Raw genomic sequence first — 26,149 nt, 5'->3', positions numbered from 1 at the left:
GAATGTTGTGTTTGCCTTGCTTTGCTTTAAAAACTATACCCACTTCCAAGCGTCTTTAAAGCCTCCATAGAAGTCTATGACATGCTTGCTTACAGCACCTGCACCTTTTGAGAGGCTTTTATTCACCTTGAGTTCTGCTTTGTTTTGGAGGTATTGCAGGTATGAGAATCCCAGGAAGCACTGTGAAACCAAATTAACTGATTTTAGCAGGGGTTGCCCAATACCTGAAAAATTTATTTAAGGGTTCCTCTGCATTAAAAGGATCGAGAAAGACTGGGTTACAGGATACACTAACTTCCCATTCAGTGGCGTAACTAGAAACTTCAGGGCCAGATGCAAGAAACCATAAAGGGCCCCCCTGACCCCCAGCCCCTTCCCCCTGAGCCCAGTGGTGGACACCAGGACCAGATCGCAAGTGAGACCTTTGTGACTCTGGTAGTTTATCCACTGGTGTCAGTAGTTTTTTACTTTTGTTATTTTGTTTTTTACAATGTTTTGGGAGCCTCATTGAAGGGCTTTGGTGAGATATCTGGGGTCTAAACATACCTCTGATGTTCCACCTTTGAGACAGAGAAAAGAGATTGAGGACACAGCCCTCAATCTCCATCTCTGCAGCTTCACAGAATGAATGGACAGGAATAGCTCTGTAGAGAACATCCTGTTCATTCACAAACCAAAGCATAGTAAACCGTTAATTATGTTTCAGCTGTGAATGGACAGAGTTAGTGATCAATACGGATCACTGACTTTATTCATTCAGACAAGGAAGGGATCAATAAATGACACATTTACCAGCCCTTCCCCGCCCTGCATCCTGACACATCCCCTGCAGCAGCTGGCAGGAGAGGGGAACCCCTCAGAGCTGTGGAGGATGAGGGGGGGCAGGAGAGAGCACGGGGTTGGGGGCCAGGAACAAGCTTAGGGGGACAGGAGAGCAAATGTTGGGCAGCAAAAAGAAGATGGATAAGAGGAACGGCGGGGTGGCTGCATATAGAGGACCCAACCTCTTTATTTTCCTCCTGTAGCCACTGAATGCCTGCAGGAGGAAGATAAGGAGAATCCATAATTCAGCGGCTACAGGATGAAAATGAAGAGATTGATTTGTCTATGTGCAGCCGCCCCCGCTGCTCCTCCTATCTAGGTGTACGGCTGAGCCACATAGGCCCTCTGGAGCATGGAACAGGGTCGGAATTGAGACCCCTGCGACCCCTGTAGGTACGCCCCTGCACCCATTTCAGATTACCCTTTCTGATCATCTGTCTTGAAGAATTAATGCATAGAGATTCCTCTAACGCCAGGTAAGTGCTCAAAAATAAAAAATAAAACACCAAAATAATAAAAAAGGACATCTTTCCCCTTTTGTCATGTGTAAAAGTTTAAAATATTTATTGTCATCAACTCTTAAAACCGCTACAGGAATGTCCGTATTAATTGGGGATCCCTGGGGTTAAATGACATCAAAGACAAACGCATCCCTACACCGCTTTCGGTAAGCTCCGCAAAGGCTTCGAAGCCTGGAAAATACTCTGCACCAGCATACGATGCAGTATGAGGTATGGCTGAAGACCGGGCAGCTCTGTAGTGAGTGTTAGTAAGGGTGGAAGATGGAGCTGGTGCAATGCTCTGCAGGCAAGTGAGGTAAAGGAGATTATCCGAAAGTAGGTTTCCGCCACTGCCGTATTGCTAAGGATGAGACACCGGGCGCCTGTATGGAGCAATACTTAGAAGGCTTTTGGCAGTTCAGCCGGCTATATAAAGTCTACATGCCACATCCTGCCCCCTTCGTGCTGTCCTTCGGTCCTCCGTTTCTCATCTCTCAGCCTCCGCTGCTGGGTTTGCCTCTGCCCCTCGATTGCCATTGGAGTTCTGCGCACCTCCGGGGCAGCCGAAGCCCATACCCGTTTGCTGCATTCTAGGATCATGAGAGAAATGGGCGCTGCCCTGCTGGAGGGGCGGGGATGTGGCCAGTGAGGAGAGGTAGCCGCTCTCTGAGGCTTTCAGGCGGGAAAACATAGTCAGAGCATCAGGAAAGTTGGGAGGGGTGGCGGGAGTGTTGGCAGGGGTGCCCATCTGAAAGAAGAAGCGTGAAACTTTATTTTAATATGTGTACTTTTTTTATAAGACTACATCCTACTGAATTCAAAACTAGATCACACAAGATGAGGTTATTAGAATTATGCTATACAGCAAAAAAATATATATGGCCAACTATATGGCCAAAAGTATGTGGACAACCCTTCAAATGTTTGAGCTGGGGCATTTTCAGTGAAGGGTAGTGTTAATGCTACAACAAAGACCTTTTGGACAATTCTGTTCTTTCAACCTTGTGACAACCTTGTGTTTGGGGGAGGTCCTTTTCTGATCCAGCATGACTGTGCTCCTGTGCAATAAAAAAGCTCCATAGGGGTTGAATTATTAAAACTGGAGAGTAGAGCTGCACGATTCTGGCCAAAATGAGAATCACAATTTTTTTGCTTAGCATAAAAAGGATCACGATTCTCGCAACGTAAAATCTTTCACATTATACAAAAAAAAAAATAAATGGACTAACTTTACTGGTTATTTTTTTATTTTTATTTGAAAGACCACTGCGCAAATACAGTGTGACATAAAATATTGATACAACCACCATTTTATTCTCTAGGGTGTCTACAAAAAAAAAAATATATATATATATATATATATATATATATATATATATATATATATATAAAACGTTTGGGGGTTGTAAGTAATTTTCTAGCAAAAAAAAAAAGATTTTAACTTGAAACCAACAAATGTCAGAAAAAGGCCTGCCCCAGTGCGCCTGCGCGTCGCTGTATACGGCGCATGCGCCGTAGACAGCGGTGGCTGTCTTCGGGTAAATATCTCCTAAACCATATAGGTTTAGGAGATATTTCTTGGACCTACAGGTAAGCCTTAATCTAGGCTTACCTGTAGGTCAAAGTTGGTTATAAGGGTTTACAACCACTTTAAGTTCAACTGATAAAGAATGTTTTGATTCTTGGCAGACTGCTCAGTTTTTCTCTTCCTTCCTTTTGATGGCTGTGGCTTCAGAAGAGCAGACAAAATTCTTTGCATAGAAAGAATCGTGAAACACTTTAGTCAAGATCACGATAACGATTCTTGACGATTAATTGTGCAGCTCTACTTGAGAGTGCAAAATCTGGTGCGTCTCTGCATAGAAACCATTCAGCTTCCATGTTTTATTGTCAAAGCTTAATTGAATAAGCTGAAGTTAGAAGCCGATTGGCTACCATGCACAGCTGCACCAGATTCTGCACTCTCCAACCAAGTTTAGTAAATCAACCCCATAGTTTAACCAGTTTGTTGTGAAGGAACTTGAATGGATTTGACAGGGCCCTGACCTTAACCCTACTGAACAGCTTTGGGATGAAATAGAATGCTGCATGTGAGCCAAGTCTTTGAATTCAACATCGGTACCTGACCTCATGAATGTTTGATTGGCCAAACTGGCAAAAAATCCCTCAGACAAAATCATTTGGAAAGCCTTCCTAGAAGAGTGTTGACTGTTATAGTCACAAAGAAGGGCTGAATCCATATTGATACTGATGTTTTTGGAATTGGGTGTCCAACAAACTCATATAGGTGTGGTCAAGTGTCCAGAAATGTTTTGCCATATAATATATCCAAAATACGAGGTATGTTCAGGAAGAAATGAGAAAAATTTTACAATTGAACATTGTCTCCTTCAAAGTATGCACCTTGCGAGTGTACACAACTCTCCCAGTGGCCTCCCATAGCATCCAAGGAAGTCTTCAAGTGGGATGGTGTTCAGAGCCTGCATAGTGGCTCTTTGGATGTTATCCACACTACCAAAATGGTGTCCTTTCTTGTGTTTAAATCCTGATTCACAATTTCATGAACAGTTGACTTGGTAATCCCGTTTCCTCTGCAATAATTCTGATAGCGAGCCATCGGTCAAAAGCAAAACAGAATATGGATGCAGTGAGGTCTGTTCTCAACTGTGACAGATGGCTCACTATCAGAATAAGGATTAAAAAGAATCAATCAATGTTGAATGGGAGAGTGAAGTTCCACTTAAATTTTTATAAAGTCAAAACATTCTGCAAAACTAAACAAAGGACACAAGGAGGCCAAAACTTTGGACCCTAAATAATGAAACACTTTCCCAAAAGGACTTCTGATTTAAAAGAAAAGGGATAAACACAATAGGTGTTAAGAGATTTAAAAGTGATAATTTATTGGTAGATAAATGCAGAATGATAAGTCTGGGAGAGAGATGTTCATAGTCACGGTTATTTTCTTTGCAAGATGGGTTTCAAAGGTCAGCTCCTGCCAAAACTTATTTCTTACTTTGGTTAGGAAAGGGTTTGTTAGGCACTCAGTTTTGGATGGTGTCACCAAGTTTCACACCTACACCTGAATTTGTTTGTTATAGAGAAAACAAAGTTTTTGTTTACTCAGATCTCAATGAGTTCTGTTATTGGTCCTGGAGCCCAGAAGCTTCGTAGAGCTTTGACTTGGATAAAGCCTCCATTTCTAGGTCCGCATCATACCTAGTAACCAAATCCCATTAATAATCATAGCTGCCCACAGGCCTTTATATATGTGAGCTGACTGATGCTCAGGGCTCTCTCTTTCTCTTTGTCATGGAAGCCTTCTGCTGGGTGAAAAGACTACCTGCTGAAAGAACACTAATATACTACATGTGCTGCTGGTTTGTTTTGGGGAACCCATTAGCGGGCACCCTCCTAGTAAGGAACTGGCGGGTTTTTTTCCTATGACCCTACTGTCTAAAGCAAACTGTGTTTGCTGCCCTTTGGACTGTTCCTGGGTGGCCATGTCTTGTACCCGGTTTACTGTTGCAAGTAACTGTTAAGGCCTGTCCTCCTTAGGACCCTTTCACAGAGGCAGACCAATCGGATCACCCATTACCTTCTTTGGAGCGGCTGGTGGCCATTGACACCTGCCGACATCAGATCCAGTCCTATGCACTGAAAACAGACAGATGGAGGATCCGTTCTCCATTCGTCTGGGGGGGGGATTGGATGACAGTCAGATGGAAAAAATGGACAGGCGGTCCGTTTTCATTCGACCGCCCATAGAGGACACTGATGCAGAGAGGACACGGACACAGCCTACTTAGCAGGGAGCAGCGGACAGATTCGCTGGTGGAGTCCACCCATCTGAGAGGGGCCTTAGGGGTTATAATAAGCCCTGTTTGTGTCCCTGGAATACAGGAAGTCAAGAGATCTTCCCAACAGGGCAGTAAATACACGATGCAGGTCCTTTCATCCTCTCACTCTATGTTTTATTACTGGCTTTGCCATTGAAGGAGAAAATTAGGGGAGGAGAAATCCCCAATGGGTACAAACACTTCAATAATAACCTAGTAGAGTTTCTAACTGTTCTGTGCTCTGTCCAAAACAAATAAAAGTTATATGTAGGCTGTTATGGTTGATCCTCTAAAAATGCTGGTGCACTAGCTGTTGTGTGAATTCAATACTTGTTCAAATGCATAAACTCAAAGTATTACATTCATATGATAGCCAAGTATTTATAATTGTCAGAAGGGGGTCAAATATGGCAAACTACATATTTTTCTCATGGCAGGGGGTATGCATGGACCTGATAGGAAGCCCAATGGACAACTATCGGAGTGAACATGGAGACTGACAACACTAATAAGTAACTGCTAATTGTAAGGCAGTGGCCTAGTGTTATTAGCCTGCAACAGGAAGTGCTGTTACTGGCAGGACCTCCAGGTAAGAAACTTTGTAACAGATTTACAAAAAAATATTTAATTAAAAAAAGAGGACTTGAAAAAGAAAAAAAATGCAAATGGAAAGAGGCCACGCTATGTCTCTTCTGCAAAAAAAGAAAAACAAACAAACCTATCTTCCTGTTCGCAATGTATACTGATTTGCACATACACAGCTCAATGTACACAGTGCCAGAATGAATGAACTCCCATGTCCATACATGGAAGTTACGTCATTTTGGCCCAACCAGTCAAGATAGCCGAAGATCCTGAACCCAGAGGAAGACCGGGTGAGGATGTCAGGGCCGGAGAGGGGAGGAGAGTTTAGTTCTGCTTTAAGAAAACTGAATACAATGAGGCATGAAGACAAACATAATAAAATAGATTAAGGGTATACAAACACTTTAAGAAGCTCTAGCATGTTCATGTCCACACTACTGAATGGTAATGGTTATGTATATTATTTTTATAAAACTGGATTTATATAGTGCTAATAGTTTGTACAATACAAAGGGAGGCCAAGACATTACAGTTGCAATACAGAGGTCACCTAAATGCAGACAGAGTAGAGAATAACTGGACAGATTAGACTGTGGTAGGGAGTTCCACAGGAAGGAAAAGGCTCTGAAGAAGACCAAAAAGCCAGCATTGGAGGAGGTGGATGCAGGAGGTCTTGGGAAAAGCAAAGAGTACAGCTTGGTTGGTATTTTGAAACAAGGTTGGTGAAGTAGCTGGGAGCAGAGTCGTGAATGATTTCCTATGCTGTCAGTATTCTGAATTTTATTTGATGGGTGTGCAATAGCCAGTGAAGGGATTGCCAGATGGGGGTGCAATCCCTTCAGGCTATAGCGCCTGCAATCCGCCCTCAAACTGCTGCTCCATTCATTCCAGTGTGAAAGCCCTCGGGCTTTCACACTGGAGCGTTGTGCTGGCTGGAAGTCAGGAAAAGTCCTGTCAGCAGCTTCTTTGGAGTGGTGAAGGAGTGGTGTGTTTACCGCTCCTCCACCGCTGCTCCCCATTGAAATTAATGGGGCAGCGCGGCTATACCGCCAGCAAAACGCCGCCACTGCAGCATATTGCAGGCGGTTTTAACCCTTTCTCTGCCTGTAGCGGGGGGTAAAAGCGCTGCAAATCCGACGGTAAAACGCCGCAAAAAATAGCGCTGTTTTACCGCCAACGCTATGGGCGCGGCAGTGTGAAAGCTAAGTGGTTGGTAAGGTGGATGATACCTGCCAATTACACTCACTAGGCATTGCATTTGGCAGAATCTTTAATCTTGTGATCCAAAGAACAGAAAATAGAAGATTGTCCAAATATAAACATTTTCAGCAAAACTAGACAATAGACCCCTCCCGGTGTCTTACCATTTGGTGGTGCGGGATGTAGGGGTGACTGGACTCTTGGAAGAAGGCGCTAAGCGCAGTCTGTGGAGAGAAGAGACAGATATAACACAATGATGGGCATACACTAGAACTATGGAGCTACAATGGAGCTACAAAACCATAATGGAGCGAAGAAAAGCTAAAGAGTTACTGGAGGAGTGGAAAGAAGAAGGATTTGAAAAGTAGTGGAGCTGAAAGAGGCAGTGAAGGTGTACAGTGTGAGCGAATGAAGAATGAGGTGATGGGGGAAGAGACAGAATTAGCAAAAGTAGGGTGACAGTGAGAAAGGGGATCACGTGGGGCAACAGCAGGAAAGGGCTAAGCGTCAACATCGACAAAGAGTTGCTAAGGTGAGTGATGGTGAGAAAGTGACAGGGGGTGAGAAAAGGTTATACCAAGGTAGAGAAGCTAGCAGGTCAACATCTGGAAAGAGGTGTGAGCAGATCAATAGTAAAAGAGAAGGGTAAGCAGATCAACAGTAAGTGAGAGGGGCAAGCAGGTCAACATTAAGAGAGAGAAAGAGCAGGTCAATAGTAAGAGACAGGTGAGAAAGTCAACAGATAAAGAGATAAAGAAAGGCTGAGTATCAACATTGACAAAAAATGCAGAGGGTGATGAGAGAGGAGTAAGAAGAATGGTAGGGAAGGACAGTAAAATAGAGAAGTGATCAGGGAGACAGAAAGTGAGAGGAGTGAGCAGGGAGATAGAATGGGAGAGTGGTGAGCAGGGTGACAGTAAGAGAGAGGGGCACATAGGGAGACAGCAAAAGAGAAAACGGGGAGCAGGACAGCAGCAAAGGAGAAAGGCAAGCAGATAGACTGCAAGAGAGAGAGTAAAGCATGCAGAGTGACAGTGAGATAGAGGAGGGAGATGGTGAGAAAGAGAGTGGCAAGCAGGGAGACAGTGGGCAACAAGAGAGGAATGGGCAGAGACACAGCGGGAGAGAGGGGCAAGCAGAGAAACAGCATAAGAGAGTGGTGAGCAGGGTAAGAGCGGGAGAGAGGGGTGAGCAGGGAGACATCAACCGAGGGGCAAGCTGAACGACAGCAGGAGAGAGGGGAAAGCAGAGGGACAGCGGGAGAGAGGGGAAAGCAGAGAGACAGTGGGAGAGAGGGTAAAGCAGAGGGACAGTGGGAGAGAGGGGCAGCAGGATAGAAGGGAAAGCAGAGGGACAGTGGGAGAGAAAGGACAGCAGAAGAGAGTGGAAAACAGAAGGACAGCGGGGGATAGGGGAAAGCAGAGGGACAGTGGGGGAGAGGGGAAAGCAGAGGGACAGTGGGGGAGAGGGGAAAGCAGAGGGACAGTGGGGGAGAGGGGAAAGAAGAGGGACAGTGGGGGAGAGGGGAAAGCAGAGGGACAGAGGGGGAGAGGTGAAAGCAGAGGGACAGAGGGGGGGAGGGGAAAGCAGAGGGAGAGGGGAAAGCAGAGGGACAGTGGGAGAGAAGGGAAAGCAGAGGGACAGTGGGAGAGAAGGGAAATCAGAGGGACAGTGGGAGAGAAGGGAAAGCAGAGGGACAGTGGGAGAGAAGGGAAAGCAGAGGGACAGTGGGAGAGAAGGGAAAGCAGAGGGACAGTGGGAGAGAAGGGAAAGCAGAGGGACAGTGGGGGAGAGGGGAAAGCAGAGGGACAGTGGGGGAGAGGGGAAAGCAGAGGGACAGTGGGGGAGAGGGGAAAGAAGAGGGACAGTGGGGGAGAGGGGAAAGAAGAGGGACAGTGGGGGAGAGGTGAAAGCAGAGGGACAGAGGGGGAGAGGGGAAAGTAGAGGGAGAGCGGGGGAAAGGGGAAAGTAGAGGGACAGTGGGGGAGAGGGGAAAGAGAGGGACAGTGGGGGAGAGGGGAAAGCAGAGGGACAGTGGGGGAGAGGGGAAAGCAGAGGGACAGTGGGAGAGAGGGGAAAGCAGAGGAACAGTGGGAGAGAGGGGAAAGCAGAGGGACAGTGGGAGAGAGAGGAAAGTAGAGGGACAGCGGTAGAGAGGGGAAAGTAGAGGGACAGTGGGGAGAGGGGAAAGTAGATGGACAGTGGGGGAGAGGGGAAAGCAGAGGGACAGTGGGGGAGAAGGGAAAGTAGAGGGACAGCGGGAGAGAGGGGAAAGTAGAGGGTTGATAGGTTGAAGGTAAGTGAGAGTGGATTAAAGGACAGAAAGGTGAACATTTTCTTTCTCGGGATCCCAGGGCCCCAGAGCCCGGCGCTCTCCTCTCACCTCATACTGCCAGTGTGCCGCCCGCAGTAGCTGCTCAGCCTGGTCCGTAGCGCAGCCGGCCGTCAGCACAAACTGGGACACCAGCAGCTGCTGCTTCAACTGCTCTATGTCACCAGACATCCCGACGGACGTCACACCAACAGCGCAAGTGACAGCTCAGTGACACCTAACAGTCTGCGAGTGGAGAACAAACAAACGGTTAGCAGAGATAACACATGGAAGCAAGAGGAGCAAAGACACAACACAGAGCAGGAGGGGTGCCATCTTGTTCGGTACAACACATCGATGTTTCACAATAAAACACGCAGTCTCCGTTGCGATTGGACGCACGATCCCACACAAGCCATGTGCCCAGTACCCTGTCCTGTATATACATATATAATAAATCAGTAGGTGACTTCCAGCACTCACACCTCCAGACATAAACAAATACAATAAAGGCATTGTGTGTGTGTGTGTGCTGCACGTTGCAACATGTAAACACGTTGGTGCGGAGGATCGGACGGTGTGCGCACTCACACACACACGTGCACCAGACGCCCATTGCCTATAGAGACGGGTGAGAGCCCCCGCCGGACCGCACACACTCACACGTAGACATGTAGAGAGACATTCATAAACAAAACGCACACCGCTCACTCACTGCCTCCCTGCAAAGCTGCCCATCAACCAGCTCCAGCCCCACAGAGGAGTGGAGGAGCAAGGCATGATGGGAAATGGAGTTTTTTTTTTTTTTTGTGGAGATGGGGGAAGAGCACAGCTGCTGTCAGCCTCGGATGGTCACAGCGTGTTGTTGTGCTGCGTTCACCTGCCACTGTGCACACTGCAAACACCAAATTCCACGTCATCGCACTACAAAATGAGAAGTCGCACAGCATTGCTTTCCTTGAACTTCTAATTTTGTTCGGGCGTTCTGCATGAAATTTCCAAATAAGAAACGCGTACTTACCATACGAACGCCAACGCGGTGTAAGGTTGGACGCACGCAGCGATTTTTGGCAATGTAGTGGCGTTATTAAAATCGCCAGGGATTAATTGCTACTGCTCGCTGCACATATAGTTGCATGTAGCAGTGATCGCTTACACAGGAGCGTAGTGCGATTATTAGGGATCGATCGATACTACGTGGTGTTGCTTGCACACATTTGGAGCATGGTGCAATTATCAAGAATCGATCGATAACGCACAGTGTTGATTGCACACATTTGGAGCAAGTTGCGATTATCAGGGAATCGATCGATAACGCACAGTGTTGATTGCACACATTTGGAGCAAGTTGCGATTATCAGGGAATCGATCGATAACGCACAGTGTTGATTGCACACATTTGGAGCAAGTTGCGATTATCAGGGAATCGATCGATAATGCACAGTGTTGATTGCAGACATTTGGAGCAAGGTGCGATTATTGGGAGTCAGTCAATACTACGCAGTGTTGATCGTACAAATTTGGAGCATGGTGCAATTATCAAGAATCGATCGATAATGCATAGTGTTGATTGCCAACATTTGGAGCTAGGTGCGATTATCAGGGAATCGATCTATAACGCACAGTGTTGATTGCACATATTTGGTGCATCGTGCGATTATTGGAAATCGATTAATACTACGCAGTGTTGGTCGTCCAAATTTGGAGCATGGTGCAATTACCAAGGATCGATCGATAACGCACATTGTTGATTGCACACATTTGGAGCAAGGTGCGATTATTGGGAGTCGATGAATACTAAGCAGTGTTGATCGTACAAATTTGGAGCATGGTACAATTATCAGGGATAGATTGAAAACACACAGTGTTGACTGCACAAATTTTCAGCATTGTGAAATTATCAGGGATCGATCGATAACGCACAGTGTTGATTGCACATATTTGGAGCAAGGTGCGATTATTGGGAATCGATTAATACTACGCAGAGTTGATTGCACAAATTTGGAGCATGGTTAAATTATCAAGGATCGATCGATAATGTACAGTGTTGACTGCACACATTTGGAGCATGGAGCAATTATTGGGAATCGATCAATACTACGCAGTGTTGATTGCACACATTTGGAGCACGGTGCAATTATCAGGGATCGATCGATCACACTAATTTGGAGCAATTATTGGAATCAATGTAGTCGGATATTTAAAGCGCACCTCAAACACAAGGCGGCAGATTTTATTTATTTTTGCATCTTCTGTTTTAACGCATTCGCTTGAGCGACGCTAAGCTCCAAAGCAAAGGGCAGCGTTTGACAAACCCCAATAATAATAATAATAATAATAAATTTCATTTGAAATAAAGCAGAGAAATTAAATATATTTCCAGGAGACAAAAACTTCCAGGATAAGATTTTTAGAAGCAGACTGACCCCGGAAACCAGATGGAGCCAATTATTGTGTATTGTGGAACTACAAATACCAGCATGCCGACAAAGTATTTCTTTATAGTATTAAACAAGAATATCAAATAATCAAATTCATTATAATGGTATAGTATGATATATAATGTTATTGTATTATCAATAATAAGTATAAATACACATATATAAATATGTAATATTATAATTAATTTATAATAATATTTTATTTAATAATGATAATAGGAATGTAATAATAATATAGATGATAATTCTGCACCCTGTGGCTGTACAGATATAATGCACACACACAGACATGCTGGGATTTGTAGTCCCGCAGCAGCAGAAGAACCCAAAATAAAATAATCTAAGCACTTCGACATCTCTATCCTCACAATAATCTTACTTCCACCCTGCAGAGAATACCATCGTGACTGATTCCCCTCCCCCCGTACACACAGCCAGAGAACCCCCACATCCCCGTCTCACATGGCTCGGCTGCTCTGGGAACTACAACTCCCGGCATGCCCCGCTTTGTTTGTGTTGTGAGGTCACCAACAGCGGCTCCGCTTCCAGCCAATGGTCCCCCGAGCTGTGGCAGTGTCAGACCATATAAGGTAAACATCCCGCTCGCCAATGGCAGAGCAGGGTTGAGGGATGGGGTGTGGCTTCCTGGTGATGGACGGGTCAGGCCAGGTTGGCAGAGCTCTGTGTATTGGAGTTTCCTGGACAGTGGTGACGTCATTACAGTGTGGGAACCACCGAGGGATCTCTGTGGAATGCTATGCGGTGTGTTCCGAATGTCCCATAATAATCCTATACATACATAGACATAGTACATACATACAAAGACATACATACTACACACATACACATAGCTCCCAACTTTGGGATTTGGAGGGACTGTCCCTGATTTGGAGCAATGTCCCTCATTCCTCCTCATTTGTCCCTCATTTTGGTCTGATCTATATAATTGTATATAAAATGCACTATTTATCTTTCAAAAAGTGATTCCCAGTGCTAAACCTTTCATCTGATTTCTAAATTGCTGCATTTGTACATTTTAAAAGTGAATATAAAGCAAAAGTAGTGGTAAAAAAAAGTCCTTGTGGATTTAATTAACCTTTTTTAGGGGGTGTGGCAGGGGGCGTGTCCTATGCTTACATACATTTGTTCGTAGGTGTCCCTCATTCCCATCTCACAATGTTGGGAGGTATGCATACATACATAAACATACATACATACATACTACATACATAGACAAACATAAATACATACATATATACTACATAGATATACATACATACATAGACATGCATACATACTACATACATACATACATAGACAAACATAAATACATACATATATACTACATACATACATAGACATACACACTACATGCATACATACTACATACATAGACATACATACATACTACATACATAGACATACATACAATAAGGAGAACAGATTTTTAAGATAAAATCCGGGGACATTTTTTTTACCAGCAAATGGTAAAGTATTTTATAAGCATATTTCCCCTTATATGATGTATGCAGTGTATGTGGTGTGTGTTTTTGGAATGATTGTATGATATATACTTTATTTCTCACATTTTGTGCATAAAGATAAAAAAAAAGATACTTTTTTGAGATATGACTACCAAATGTTATGAAGATAAGATAGAGAAAAAACAAAGTGCAGGGCTAAGGAGCATGCTACATAAAGGATTCAGTCTCCCCAGTGCCCATCTAGGCAGCCTTACCAGTGCCCTTCAATGCAGCCTCACCGGTGCCCATCTAGGCAGCCTCACCGGTGCCCATCTAGGCAGCCTCACCGGTGCCCAGCAATGCAACCTGCCCGGTGCCCATCTATGCAGCCTCACCAGTGCAGGGGATCAGAAAGGAGAGCCGGATCATCACACAGATCTTGGGTGGGTGCTGAGGTGGGGGTGGGGTGGGGTGAGGGTGGTCTGCCCTGGTCTCACACACGGGGGGCAGGGGGGGGGGGTTATCAGGCTGATGTTATCATGGTATCATGCCCGCTGTGTGAGCTTTAATTTGCCAGCATCACCCGCCGTCACACAAGTCCCGCCTCCTGGATTGGTTTCTACCTGTGATAGACAGCACATGTCCCCGCATTGGACAAGTGTGCTGTCTGTCAAAGGAGAAAACCAGAAGGCGAGACTTGTGTGACGGCAGGCAACTGGCTATTCAAATGAAAGCTGACACAGCAGGCGACGTCGGCCTGGCACACCCCCCCAGTGTGCGGCACTAACATACTCATATATACTACATACATACATACATAGACATACATACTTCAATACATACATTATTATTATTATACAGAATTTATATAGTGCCAACAGTATGCGCAGTGCTTTACAACATACATATATAGATCATAGGGGGACAGCTACAGTGTGGGGGGTGTGTCCCCTGACTCCTCCGGACTGACAGGCCACCTGGCTCCCACCTATCCACCATTCCAATGATGGAAGAAAAAGTGAAAGATGAAAATGATTTGTCTTCTGGATCTGTCATTAAAGTATATAACATTTCTGCAGTATTTGTATTAAAATAAAAAGTACTTCTAATAAAATGTAATAACACATTATGTTCAGCACCTCTGTGCTGGGATACTTTAGGGACAAAATCCACTGCTGTTATATTTTAATTATTAATACTAATAATAATACTATTATTATTATTATTATTATTAATAATAATAATAATAATTATTATTATTATAATAATAATAATACCTCTGGGAGGAGGAACAACTTGTAAAGAAAAAAACTCCCTTATATTTTGTCCTTACAGTGGGTTCTCCTCCCAGCGGAAAGTTTGGTGTGGTCGAAGTCCACAGGCTCCTGTTCCCAGTTTTGGATGGCTATTCACTAAAAGGTGGAGCATATTACCAGTATGTATTGTATACACCCATCATATTGTCTATAATAATAATGACATTTATCTATAGATGCACAGAACCTGAAGAAGTGGGATCGGAGGCCGACGAAACGCGTTGTGCCATATTGTTCCACTTCCCCTGACCAGAGCCTATTGTACATCAACAACCTGAATCATACTGTGGGATTATTAGCTATATGATGTCAAACATGTGCAAAAACTTTTTTTGTAATACATGTTGTATATATGTTAATTTAGAGTCTATTTATTTTTGTTATGAAAACAATATGAGGCGGAATACATACAAGTTTTTATTAATTTTATAATGAATGGATACACTATAATTATAGGATACAAGCACTTCATTGGTAAGATATACATGTAAGGTTTTTATTATATTTATTATTAGTTATAGTCCTATTGCTTATTATGTTTATGCTTGTATTACTATATTTATTAGTAGTAATTTTGTTAAGTAAAATTATTAGTAGTAGTTATATTTTTTTTTTTATTATTATTAGTCTTTTTTATTATAATTATTATATTATTATTAGTAGTTGTGTAACAGCAGTTGTAATGTAATATTATTATTAGTATTATTATTGTTTTTATTAGTAGTAGTAGTTGTATGGTATTATTATTTTTTTTATTATTATTATTATTATTCATTCGGAAAGTCCGTCAGAACTCCGCCGAAACTCAGTCGGAAAGACCGTCGGACCTACGACAGGTACACACGGTCAGAGAATCCGTCAAAATGCGTCCTATCGGACCGTGTCGTCGGATAATCCGACTGTGTTTGGGGCGGCACAGTGGTGTAGTGGTTAGCACTCTCACCTAGCAGTAAAAGGGTCGCTGGTTCAAATCCCAACCACAACACTACCTGCCTGGAGTTTGCATGTTCTCCCTGTGCCTGCGTGGGTTTCCTCCGGGTACTCCGGTTTCCTCCCACACTCCAAAGACATGCAGGTAGGTTAATTGGCCTCTGACCAAAATTGGCCTTAGTATATGAATGGGGACCTTAGATTGTGGGCTCCTTGAGGGTAGGGACCAATGTGAGTGTGCAATGTACAGGGATAGGGGTAGACACTCACTCAGGTTGAACTGGATGGACTGGTGTCTTTATTCAACCTTACTAACTATGAAACTATGTGTGTGGTATGCATCGGACTGATTCCGTCCGAATATCCGTCAGGCCCAATTTTCCAACATGTTGGAAATATTTCCCGACCAACTGGGCCGGTCGGACATACTCCGATCATGTGTAGAGAATTTTGATCGGACCAAGTGCCACGCATGCTCAGATCAAATTCCTACATCAAAGCTATTGACTACTAGCCTGAACGTAGTCCCATCGTAACGAAATTACGTCATCACGTTCTGAATGATTGGATTTTTCGACAACTTAGTCCGACCGTGTGTATGCAACAGTTTCGGACAAGATCCGACAGGCAAAATCCGACGGATTTGGTTGGCAGAATGTCCGATCGTGTGTACAAGGGCTTAGAGGGACTAGGTACGACGGTCTTTCCGACGGACTTTCCGAATGAACGGACTTGGCCACACCCAATCACACCAAAATCCGACGGATTCAAACGCGATGACGTACGACCGGACTAGAATAAGGAAGTTCATAGCCAGTAGCCAGTAGCTGTATTAGCGTCGGTTTTTGTCCGTCGGACTAGCATCCACACGAGCGGATTTCTCTGTCCGGCGGAGTTCCGGTGGAAAAATTTAAAACATGTTCTATTTCTAAAGTCCGCCGGATTTTTGGCAAGCAAAGGTCCAATGGAGCCCACACAAGATCGAACTGTCCGACGGACTCATTCCGTCAGACCTTTGCTGTCAAAAAGTCTGGTCGTGTCGTGTGTACGAGGCATTAGGCAAATCAGGGTTCTCAGAGCACCCCTTATATCAGAGTTCCTCTTTACACCAGAGGCCACTGTGTTCCCCCTTAGTTCAGATGTAAAGGGGGAACTCTTGTATTAACTTCATATGATTAGAAATGTTATTTAATAGCAAAATATATGTATAGTTTATACTATAAAAGAAGATAAAGAGCCTCATCTACAAATAACACAAAAGACTTCAAGCTGTCATTGATGTTAAATGGGGCAATACACGGTATTAAGAACTGGGGTATGTAAACTTTTGATCAGGGTCATTTGGGTAGTTTCTGTTGTCATTATAATTTAAAAAGAGTAAAAAACAGTTGACAGATAATAAATGGCTTCAGCCAATCACTAATCATGAGTGAGAAACGTTTTTATTATAATTCATATTCTCTAAAAAATGGCCAAGAAATCATAAATTCTGCCAGGGTATGTAAACTTATGAGCACAACGGTATAATATCAATAATAATTATAATAACAATAATAATATATAATAACAATAATTATGTATAATAATACTAATAATAATACTAATAACAACAATAATAATGTATAATAATAATAATAATAATAGTATAATAATAACAACACTAAGAACAATAATAATATATAAGGATAATAATAATGTATAATAATAATAATTATAACAATAATAATTTATAATAATAAGAACAATAATAATGTATAATAATGATAATAACAACAATAACAATACTCATTTATAATAATAATAATAACAATAATAATGTATAATATAATAATCATCATAATATAAAGAAATTATATTATTATTATACATTATTACTGTTATTATTATTGTTCTCGTATATTATTATATATTATTATTATTACCAGAAGATAGGAAAATGTTACATTCCTTTACCTTGCATAGCAAGGGTTAAGCAGAGCCTTAGGACGGATCACTTCCATTCCACGTCCGCCCCTCCGTCTAGTCAGTTGGTACAGTCCCGCCATTGTTTTCCATGCTGAGGCCAGTCAGCTGGGAGCCTGGCGCGGGGGGTGCTGGGATTGTAGTCCTGGCGCTGTGTGGGAGTGCTGGGGGAGGGGAGGTGGGGACTACAGTTCCCGGCAGGCTGTGCGGCGGAGTGGAGGATTCCCGGGAGCGGACGGGAAGAAGGAGGCCGGAGGGAGACAACAAGACGCTGTAGGTAGATTCCTCCCGGAATGCGGACTGTGCGGGTGTGCGGAGGGGGAGGGGGGTAGAGCTGTATGCGAGTGTCTGTGTACCCCGTGTGGGGGCGGGGCTGGGATACAATATGATACAATGTAACAATTTATTTTCCGTATACAGTGAGGCCGGTCTATATCTATATAATGTCTGTGTACTTCCTGAGGGGGAGGGGATCTGGCATTCTATGTGATACAATGTATCTATTTCCCGATTCATGAAATCCTGGAGACTCCATCCTCCCCTGTGTACATCTATAGGGGGTGTGTCTGTCTGTGGGATACAATGTAACAATCTACTTCTCATCCACACTCCAGTCTATCTACACTGGAATTCTACTTTGTTACCCTGAGATGGGGGTGTGATGTCACAGGTGGTGGGGGGGTGTGATGTCACAGGTGGTGGGGGGGTGTGATGTCACAGGTGGTGGGGGGGTGTGATGTCACAGGTGGTGGTGGGGGGGGTGATGTCACAGGTGGTGGGGGGGGTGTGATGTCACAGGTGGTGGGGGGGGGGGTGTGATGTCACAGGTGGTGGGGGGGGTGTGATGTCACAGGTGGTGGGGGGGGGGGTGTGATGTCACAGGTGGTGGGGGGGGTGTGATGTCACAGGTGGTGGGGGGGGGGGTGATGTCACAGGTGGTGGGGGGGGGGGGTGATGTCACAGGTGGTGGGGGGGGGGTGTGATGTCACAGGTGGGGGGGGTGTGATGTCACAGGTGGGGGGGGGGTGTGATGTCACAGGTGGGGGGGTGTGATGTCACAGGTGTGGGGGGTGTGATGTCACAGGTGGGGGGGGGGGGGGTGTGATGTCACAGGTGGGGGGGGTGTGATGTCACAGGTGGGGGGGGGGTGTGATGTCACAGGTGGGGGGGGGGTGTGATGTCACAGGTGGGGGGGGGGGTGTGATGTCACAGGTGGTGGGGGGGGGTGTGATGTCACAGGTGGTGGGGGGGGGTGTGATGTCACAGGTGGTGGGGGGGGTGTGATGTCACAGGTGGGGTGTGATGTGATGTCAAAGGTGGTGGGGTGTGATGTGATGTGATGTCACAGGTGGTGGGGGGGGGGGTGATGTCACAGGTGGTGGGGGTGTGATGTCACAGGTGGTGGGGGTGTGATGTCACAGGTGGTGGGGGGGTGTGATGTCACAGGTGGGGGGGTGTGATGTCACAGGTGGTGGGGGGGTGTGATGTCACAGGTGGGGTGTGATGTGATGTCACAGGTGGTGGGGTGTGATGTGATGTGATGTCACAGGTGGTGGGGGGTGTGATGTCACAGGTGGTGGGGGGTGTGATGTCACAGGTGGGGTGTGATGTGATGTGATGTCACAGGTGGTGGGGTGTGATGTGATGTCACAGGTGGTGGGGGGGTGTGATGTCACAGGTGGTGGGGGGGTGTGATGTCACAGGTGGTGGGGGGTGTGATGTCACAGGTGGGGTGTGATGTGATGTGATGTGATGTCACAGGTGGTGGGGTGTGATGTGATGTCACAGGTGGTGGGGGGTGTGATGTCACAGGTGGTGGGGGGTGTGATGTCACAGGTGGTGGCCCCCGGGTTATAATAATGGTGATCAGACTTTATAATCGGACTTCTCCAGTAGTGAAGGAATGCTGAGAGATGTGTGGTCAGGATCCAGTCTCTGTATATTTGGTGGTATTTTTGTATTCTTGATCTGTAGTGTAAACCCAACACATGGATGAAGTATACGATGGGTATTGTTTTGCTGTCTGTGTCCCATTAGGGAGATTTCCCTCTCACTTCCTGTCCCAGAGACAGCACAGGAAGTGAGGAGAGGAAATCCTTTCTTTAAGGAGTTGTAAAGTCTCTCAAGGCTTTTCACCTTTAAAGCGGATTGCCACCCTAAAATAAAAAGTAACGTTAACATTCTCAAACCAAAAAAAAAAAAAAAAAAAAAAAATATATATATATATATATATATATATATATATATATATATATATTTTTTTTTTTTTACTTACCAGAAACCCCTGTTGCTAGGCAGTCTTCCTAATCTGCCTATTCCGCAGTGCTTCCTCCTCTTCTGTGAATGGCCCCGTTGTCTTCTGGGGCGTGTGTGTGTCCCAGAAAACAATGGGGCCATTCACAAAGCGACATGCGACTCACGCATGTGCAGTAGGAAACGGGCAGTGAAGCCGCAAGGCTCCACTACCTGTTTCCCTTTGCCAAGATGGCGGCGCTGGCACCCGATCCAATGGACAGATCAGCCTTGGGGTGGCGACATCGTGGGTTCCCTGGACAGGTAAGTGTCCTTATTAAAAGTCGGCAGTTACAGAGTTTGTAGCTGCTGAATTAAAAAAATAATAATTGCGGCTGGAACACCGCTTTAATGCATTATGGAGAAAAATATCTCTCTTCTCCTCGTCTCTCTCTTCTTCTCGTCGTCTCTGTCTTCTCCTCTTCTTCTCGTCGTCTCTGTCTTCTCCTCTTCTTCTCGTCGTCTCTGTCTTCTCCTCTTCTTCTCGTCGTCTCTGTCTTCTCCTCTTCTTCTCGTCGTCTCTGTCTTCTCCTCTTCTTCTTGTCGTCTCTGTCTTCTCCTCTTCTTCTCGTCGTCTCTGTCTTCTCCTCTTCTTCTCGTCGTCTCTTACCTGAGTCAGACCCAGCAGCGGGGATGAGCAGAGCAGCTCCTGCTGCTGTCTCTGTCCTCATTGGTTAGCAGCGGGAGCCATTGGTCTCAATCAAATCCAGTGATATGGGAGCTGGGGGGGGGGGGGTGGATCTGAGTCTTGCTGTCTGTGTCAATGGACGCAGCAGCAGGACTTAGGAGCATGCCCGCATGATTGCCCCCATGGAATGCTGCTCTCTGTGGGGGCACTCATTGAGGAGAAGGATCCAGGAGCACCGCCGGGGAACCCCAGAAAAAGAAGGATCGGGCTGCTCTGTGCAAGATAAGTACAACATGTTCATTATTTTTTTTTTTTTAAACAAACCTTTTGCAATCACTTTATAATAAAAAAAAAAAAAAAAAAAAAAAAAATATATATATATATATATATATATATATATATATATATATATATATATATATATATATATAATATTTTTTTTTTTTTAATAATACACATGCACACATACATGTTGTATGTGTTTTTTTTTTTTTTTTTTTTCTAACAACCATGTCATACTTGCCTCCATTGTGCAGTTCGTTTTGCACAGAGTGGACCCGATCCTCCTCCTGCTGGGGCTCCTTCACCCGAATCAAGTGCCCACGTTGTAGAAGCGCTCTCCTTGGTGGTCTCCCGAGTCCCGCATTTGTGTCCATTCACAGAATGCAGGACTCGGCCCCTCGTCATTGGTTTTGATTGACAGCTGCGGGAGCCAATGGATGCACTGCTATCAATATATCCAATCAGGACATGAGACACCAGCTACAGATGGTGTGCTCGTTCCCGGCCAGAGAAAGATCCGTGTCAGGTATGTAAAACGGGGGGGGGGGGGGGGGGGGGGCTGCAGCACTACAGAAGGTTTTCACCTTAATGCATTAAGGTGAAAAACCATGAGGGTTTACAACCCCTTTATATGAACCATAGATGGATCGTTTGTGTGTGTTGTGTTTTGTTTATTTTTTATTTTTTTTCTTCAGCTGATCAAAGCAGGTAAACTAGGGGTGCACCGAATGGGTTTTTTGGTGCCGATACCGAAAACGAAAAATACACTAGGCCAAAAACCGATACTGAAACATATTTAAAAAAATATATATTTTTATACAGGAGATGGTCAGAGACTGGGGACGTGGTACAGGAGATGGTCAGAGACTGGGGTCGTGTGGTATAGGAGATGGTCAGAGACTGGGGTCGTGTGGTACAGGAGATGGTCAGAGACTGGGGACGTGGTACAGGAGATGGTCAGAGACTGGGGACGTGGTACAGGAGATGGTCAGAGACTGGGGACGTGGTACAGGAGATGGTCAGAGACTGGGGACGTGGTACAGGAGATGGTCAGAGACTGGGGACGTGGTACAGGAGATGGTCAGAGACTGGGGACGTGGTACAGGAGATGGTCAGAGACTGGGGACGTGGTACAGGAGATGGTCAGAGACTGGGGACGTGGTACAGGAGATGGTCAGAGACTGGGGACGTGGTACAGGAGATGGTCAGAGACTGGGGACGTGGTACAGGAGATGGTCAGAGACTGGGGACGTGGTACAGGAGATGGTCAGAGACTGGGGACGTGGTACAGGAGATGGTCAGAGACTGGGGACGTGGTACAGGAGATGGTCAGAGACTGGGGACGTGGTACAGGAGATGGTCAGAGACTTGGGGACGTGGTACAGGAGATGGTCAGAGACTTGGGGACGTGGTACAGGAGATGGTCAGAGACTTGGGGACGTGGTACAGGAGATGGTCAGAGACTTGGGGACGTGGTACAGGAGATGGTCAGAGACTTGGGGACGTGGTACAGGAGATGGTCAGAGACTTGGGGACGTGGTACAGGAGATGGTCAGAGACTTGGGGACGTGGTACAGGAGATGGTCAGAGACTTGGGGACGTGGTACAGGAGATGGTCAGAGACTTGGGGACGTGGTACAGGAGATGGTCAGAGACTTGGGGACGTGGTACAGGAGATGGTCAGAGACTTGGGGACGTGGTACAGGAGATGGTCAGAGACTTGGGGACGTGGTACAGGAGATGGTCAGAGACTTGGGGACGTGGTACAGGAGATGGTCAGAGACTTGGGGACGTGGTACAGGAGATGGTCAGAGACTTGGGGACGTGGTACAGGAGATGGTCAGAGACTTGGGGACGTGGTACAGGAGATGGTCAGAGACTTGGGGACGTGGTACAGGAGATGGTCAGAGACTTGGGGACGTGGTACAGGAGATGGTCAGAGACTTGGGGACGTGGTACAGGAGATGGTCAGAGACTTGGGGACGTGGTACAGGAGATGGTCAGAGACTTGGGGACGTGGTACAGGAGATGGTCAGAGACTTGGGGACGTGGTACAGGAGATGGTCAGAGACTTGGGGACGTGGTACAGGAGATGGTCAGAGACTTGGGGACGTGGTACAGGAGATGGTCAGAGACTTGGGGACGTGGTACAGGAGATGGTCAGAGACTTGGGGACGTGGTACAGGAGATGGTCAGAGACTTGGGGGACGTGGTACAGGAGATGTCTCTAGATGGACTCAAAGAAAATTAATTGCGCCTTGTGTTTCCATTTGGGGAGATTCTGCTCACTTCCTGTTCTGGTAACTGGGGGGGAGGGTTCACTGGGGCAGAAAATGATGGGGGAAAAAGACTCCACCACAACCTGACTGGGGTCCTAAAGCCGGCCATACACCAGACAGTCTGATTGTACCATCTTCTTTTGATTTTAAAAGGTCAAAAGACCTGTGTGATGTGACCAGGATGTCCTGATCTCTGGCTTCCTCGTCACCTCCTCTCCTCCAGGACTTCTTCAGAGTCTTTCCCATCCTCTGGAACACCCTACCCCAATCCATCTCCAACTCTTTCCATCTGTAGGAGATCCCTGAAAACTCCTCTTTCTTCAGCAAAGTCTATCCCGCCTCTACCTAACAACTAATGCTGGCCATACATTATTTTATTTTTATTTTACATTATTTTTATACATTTTTCCTTTAATTAAATGTCATTCCATCAGCTCACACCCCACAATTATGACCTTATTTTTTTGTACCACTAGTTCCTCTAGAGCAGGCACGTCCAAAGTCCAGCCCGCGGCCAATCGTGGCCCGCGTTTCGGTTTTGAGCGGCCCACCTGGTTATTTGTACATTATATATCTCTATCTCTTCTGTGCCCCCCCCCCCGATGATCTGCCAGGGCCACAAAAGATGTATATGCCTTGGAGGGGACAGAGAGCACCGTACATGCAGAATTTCCTGTGTATGGGCGGCCTCTGTAATAGGAAGTCCCGTCTTCAGCGCTGCCATTGGACGACTGTTCTGTTCATCAAAGGAGGCGGGACTTTCTATTAAAGAGGCCACCATGTAAAAAGGAGATTCTCCTGTAGGTAATCTTTGGCGCTCGGGAGTGCATTCCTGGCAATGGTGGGCACTGCATTCCTGGCAATGGTGGGTCTGCAGATGGGCACTTGTGAGGCTGCAGATGGGCACTGACCCTTATTTTGCTTCACAGTTCTTTTATTTAAATTTTATTTTTTTCCTGAAACTTCCCTCTTAACGTGACGGTGCGTGTTATACACCCAATAAATACGGTATATCCAAATAACACTCCCGATCTCATCTCTTTACTCACACACAGCCATAAAGGCAAGAGAATTCTTGTTGGGCCGTGTATTTGTGCTCGCACTAACACAGACCGAATTTTAATGGTTCAAAGAATGTCAGGCAAAACAATCGCCCTTCACGCATGTTCACTTCATCAAATCTGGCCCTCTTTGAAAAAAGTTTGGACACCCCTGCTCTAGAGGAATTCTAGAGATTGTAAGCTCTTATGAGCAGGGATCGCCTCACCCTCTTGTATTGTACCTGTGATCTCTCCCTTTTTATATTGTAAAGCACTGTGCAAACTGATAGCGCTATACAAATTCTGTATATTTATTATTAAATTATAATTGTATTATTTTTGAATAGCTTAGTGAAAATTTAAAATGTGTCATGTATTTATTTCTGCCTGCGACCCCATTGGGAAGACTTTCTAATGACTTCCTGTCCCTGTGACAACTGTACAAGAAATGGGAGGAATTGTTGTCATCAGGGCAGAAAGGCACAGGTGGCCCTAAAAGCAGTCAGAAACGTTTATTTATTTTTTTAACCCTCCATCACTGTACTTAGGCCCCTTTCACACATGCGGACAGTATGTCCGTATTTCATCCATCCATTTGCGGATGAAATACGGACATACATGCATCCCTATGGGACAGCGGGTGTCTGCGGATGCACATCCGCAGACACCCGCTATTGTCCGCCTCCGCAACAGTCCGGTTCTGCAGACGGAGGAAAAGCCTATTTTTCTATCCATCTGCAGAGCGGATCGGATGAACACGGACAGACGGTCCGTGCTCGTCCAATCCCCATAGAGGAGAGCGGAGAGCTGACAGGGCGGTCCCTGCACAGTGTGCGGAGACCGCCCTGTCCGCAGCTGGCTCAGCGGGGACAACGGAGCGATCCCCGCTAAGCGAGCGGATCATCACGGGGCGGATCATTACTGATCCGCCCCGTGTGAAAGGGACCTAAATTGTTGTTTTTTTTTTTTTTTTTTTTTGGCCCTGAGTAGAGAGATCTTCCAACGCCTCTTGTTCTGAGAAGAAATGAGGAAATCTCATAACATGGTTGCTCAACCTGTGGCCCTTTAGCGGTTGCAGAACTACAAGTCCCATCATGCCTCTGCCATTGGGAGTCATGCTTGTAACTGTCAGTGGCTTGCAATGCCTCATGGGACTTGTAGTTTTGCAACAGTTGGAGGGCCACAGGTTGGGCAACCATCCTGCTCAATGCAAGACACACTAACAAAAAAAAAAAAAAGTACAGTTGGATGTATCACTTATTGCTTGTTGTGTTCCTTCCTCAGACAATGGGGGCGGTGTGGGGCCGAAGAATTGCCGGTGTGGAAGACATCGATATCCAGGCCAACTCTGCTTACCGCTATCCACCCAAATCTGGTGAGGACTCCACGGTCGTCCTTCTCCCCCCCCCTCCACTTTTTTCCCCCCCTCCCCATTGTTCGTAATTACCAGGTTCCCCTGAAAATAAGACCTAGTGTGATTTATTTATTTTTCCCAGGAGGGCTGCAATATAATCCCTACCCCCCAAAAAAAGCCCTAGTTTGAAGTGGTTGTAAAATCCTATAATTCAGCCTATTACGGTATTGTATAATGTACAATGTGAGTGTTTCTGTAATATAATTGTGCCAAACACCTGTTACAGCGGCGCTCAGCTGTTCTATTCCTCTTCGGCTGTCAGCGGGGGATGGGGGGAGTGCATGGAGCGGGAAAGAGAGTTCCAGCGCATCATGAAAGAGCAGCGCTGCAGCGAAGGTATTTTATACCATTTTATATTACAGAAACACACACATTGTACATTATATAATACTCGAATAGAGTGGATTATAGGATTTTACAAGCATTTTACCTTGCAATGCTAATGACTTCTGAGCTAACAGGCAGGGAGGGAGAGAGGGAGATAGAAGACTGGGGGGCACAGGAACTGGCAAATACACATTATATGATAAGACCTACCCCGAAAATAAGCCGTACTGTGTCTCTTGTTTCCAAAATTAATATAAGGCCCGGTCTAATTTTTGGGGAAACACGGTAGTACACGTTAACTAGTTGTGGACACTGGATGTACTACACATGCCCAAAAAAATGTGGGCATGTGTAGTACATCTGCCTTGCACTTAGCATATCCTCACAGTTGCGTTTTTTTTTTTTTTTTTAACTGGTATTGAACCCCAAAGCAGCTTGCCAAATCTTCGATGTGACGGCTGCATTCATTTTCATTTTTGGGCTTTCTTTTCTTTTATTTTTACCTGTTGATCCGGCCA

The 26,149-nt window shown here is 45.4% G+C and overlaps 2 protein-coding genes across 5 annotated transcripts in view; one reads left to right on the top strand and one right to left on the bottom strand.

Annotated features, from left to right (window-relative positions):
* Positions 1–1,357: 1,357 nt before the first annotated feature.
* LOC143925016 (UBA-like domain-containing protein 1) lies at positions 1,358–12,096 on the bottom strand. Of its 3 annotated transcripts, none has more exons than XM_077449587.1 (4): positions 12,078–12,096; positions 9,330–9,503; positions 7,111–7,170; positions 1,358–2,070 (listed from the first exon to the last, which is right to left on the bottom strand). In XM_077449587.1, exons 2-4 carry the CDS (start codon positions 9,447–9,449, stop codon positions 1,810–1,812), a joined length of 441 nt encoding a protein of 146 aa, XP_077305713.1. In that variant the 5' UTR covers positions 9,450–9,503; positions 12,078–12,096; the 3' UTR covers positions 1,358–1,809. The 3 variants fall into 3 exon arrangements, with proteins under 3 accessions (XP_077305713.1, XP_077305712.1, XP_077305711.1); XM_077449586.1 differs by lacking the exon at positions 12,078–12,096 and adding an exon at positions 9,973–10,122; XM_077449585.1 differs by lacking the exon at positions 12,078–12,096 and adding an exon at positions 9,960–10,100.
* Positions 12,097–17,511: 5,415 nt separating this feature from the next.
* The window catches only part of MGRN1 (mahogunin ring finger 1), a 34,894-nt gene continuing 26,256 nt past the window's right edge, over positions 17,512–26,149 (top strand). The window contains exons 1-2 of one of the 2 annotated variants that reach the window (XM_077449583.1): positions 17,512–17,642; positions 25,175–25,265. In XM_077449583.1, coding sequence (XP_077305709.1) covers positions 25,178–25,265 — 88 coding nt within the window. In that variant the 5' untranslated portion in view covers positions 17,512–17,642; positions 25,175–25,177. Of the gene's footprint in view, positions 17,647–25,174; positions 25,266–26,149 lie in introns of both variants that reach the window. The other variant, XM_077449584.1, reaches the window with a different exon arrangement.

This window comes from Lithobates pipiens, unplaced genomic scaffold, assembly GCF_037356315.1.
Source record: "Lithobates pipiens isolate NorthernLeopardFrog02 unplaced genomic scaffold, aLitPip1_a1.2 Scaffold_22, whole genome shotgun sequence".
Lineage (NCBI taxonomy): Eukaryota > Metazoa > Chordata > Amphibia > Anura > Ranidae > Lithobates > Lithobates pipiens.
Note: the sequence above shows the minus strand (reverse complement) of the source record. Positions and strands in the feature narration are given on the sequence as shown.

Bases quoted from the DNA above. Each gene is read 5' to 3' on its own strand.
- LOC143925016 (XM_077449587.1), bottom strand. From the start codon at position 9,449: ATGTCTGGTGACATAGAGCAGTTGAAGCAGCAGCTGCTGGTGTCCCAG. The intron at 7,171-9,329 runs GTGAGAGGAGAG...TTCTCTCCACAG, and splicing joins CGGCACACTGGCAGTATGAG to ACTGCGCTTAGCGCCTTCTT. The intron at 2,071-7,110 runs GTAAGACACCGG...TTCTTCTTTCAG, and splicing joins ACATCCCGCACCACCAAATG to ATGGGCACCCCTGCCAACAC.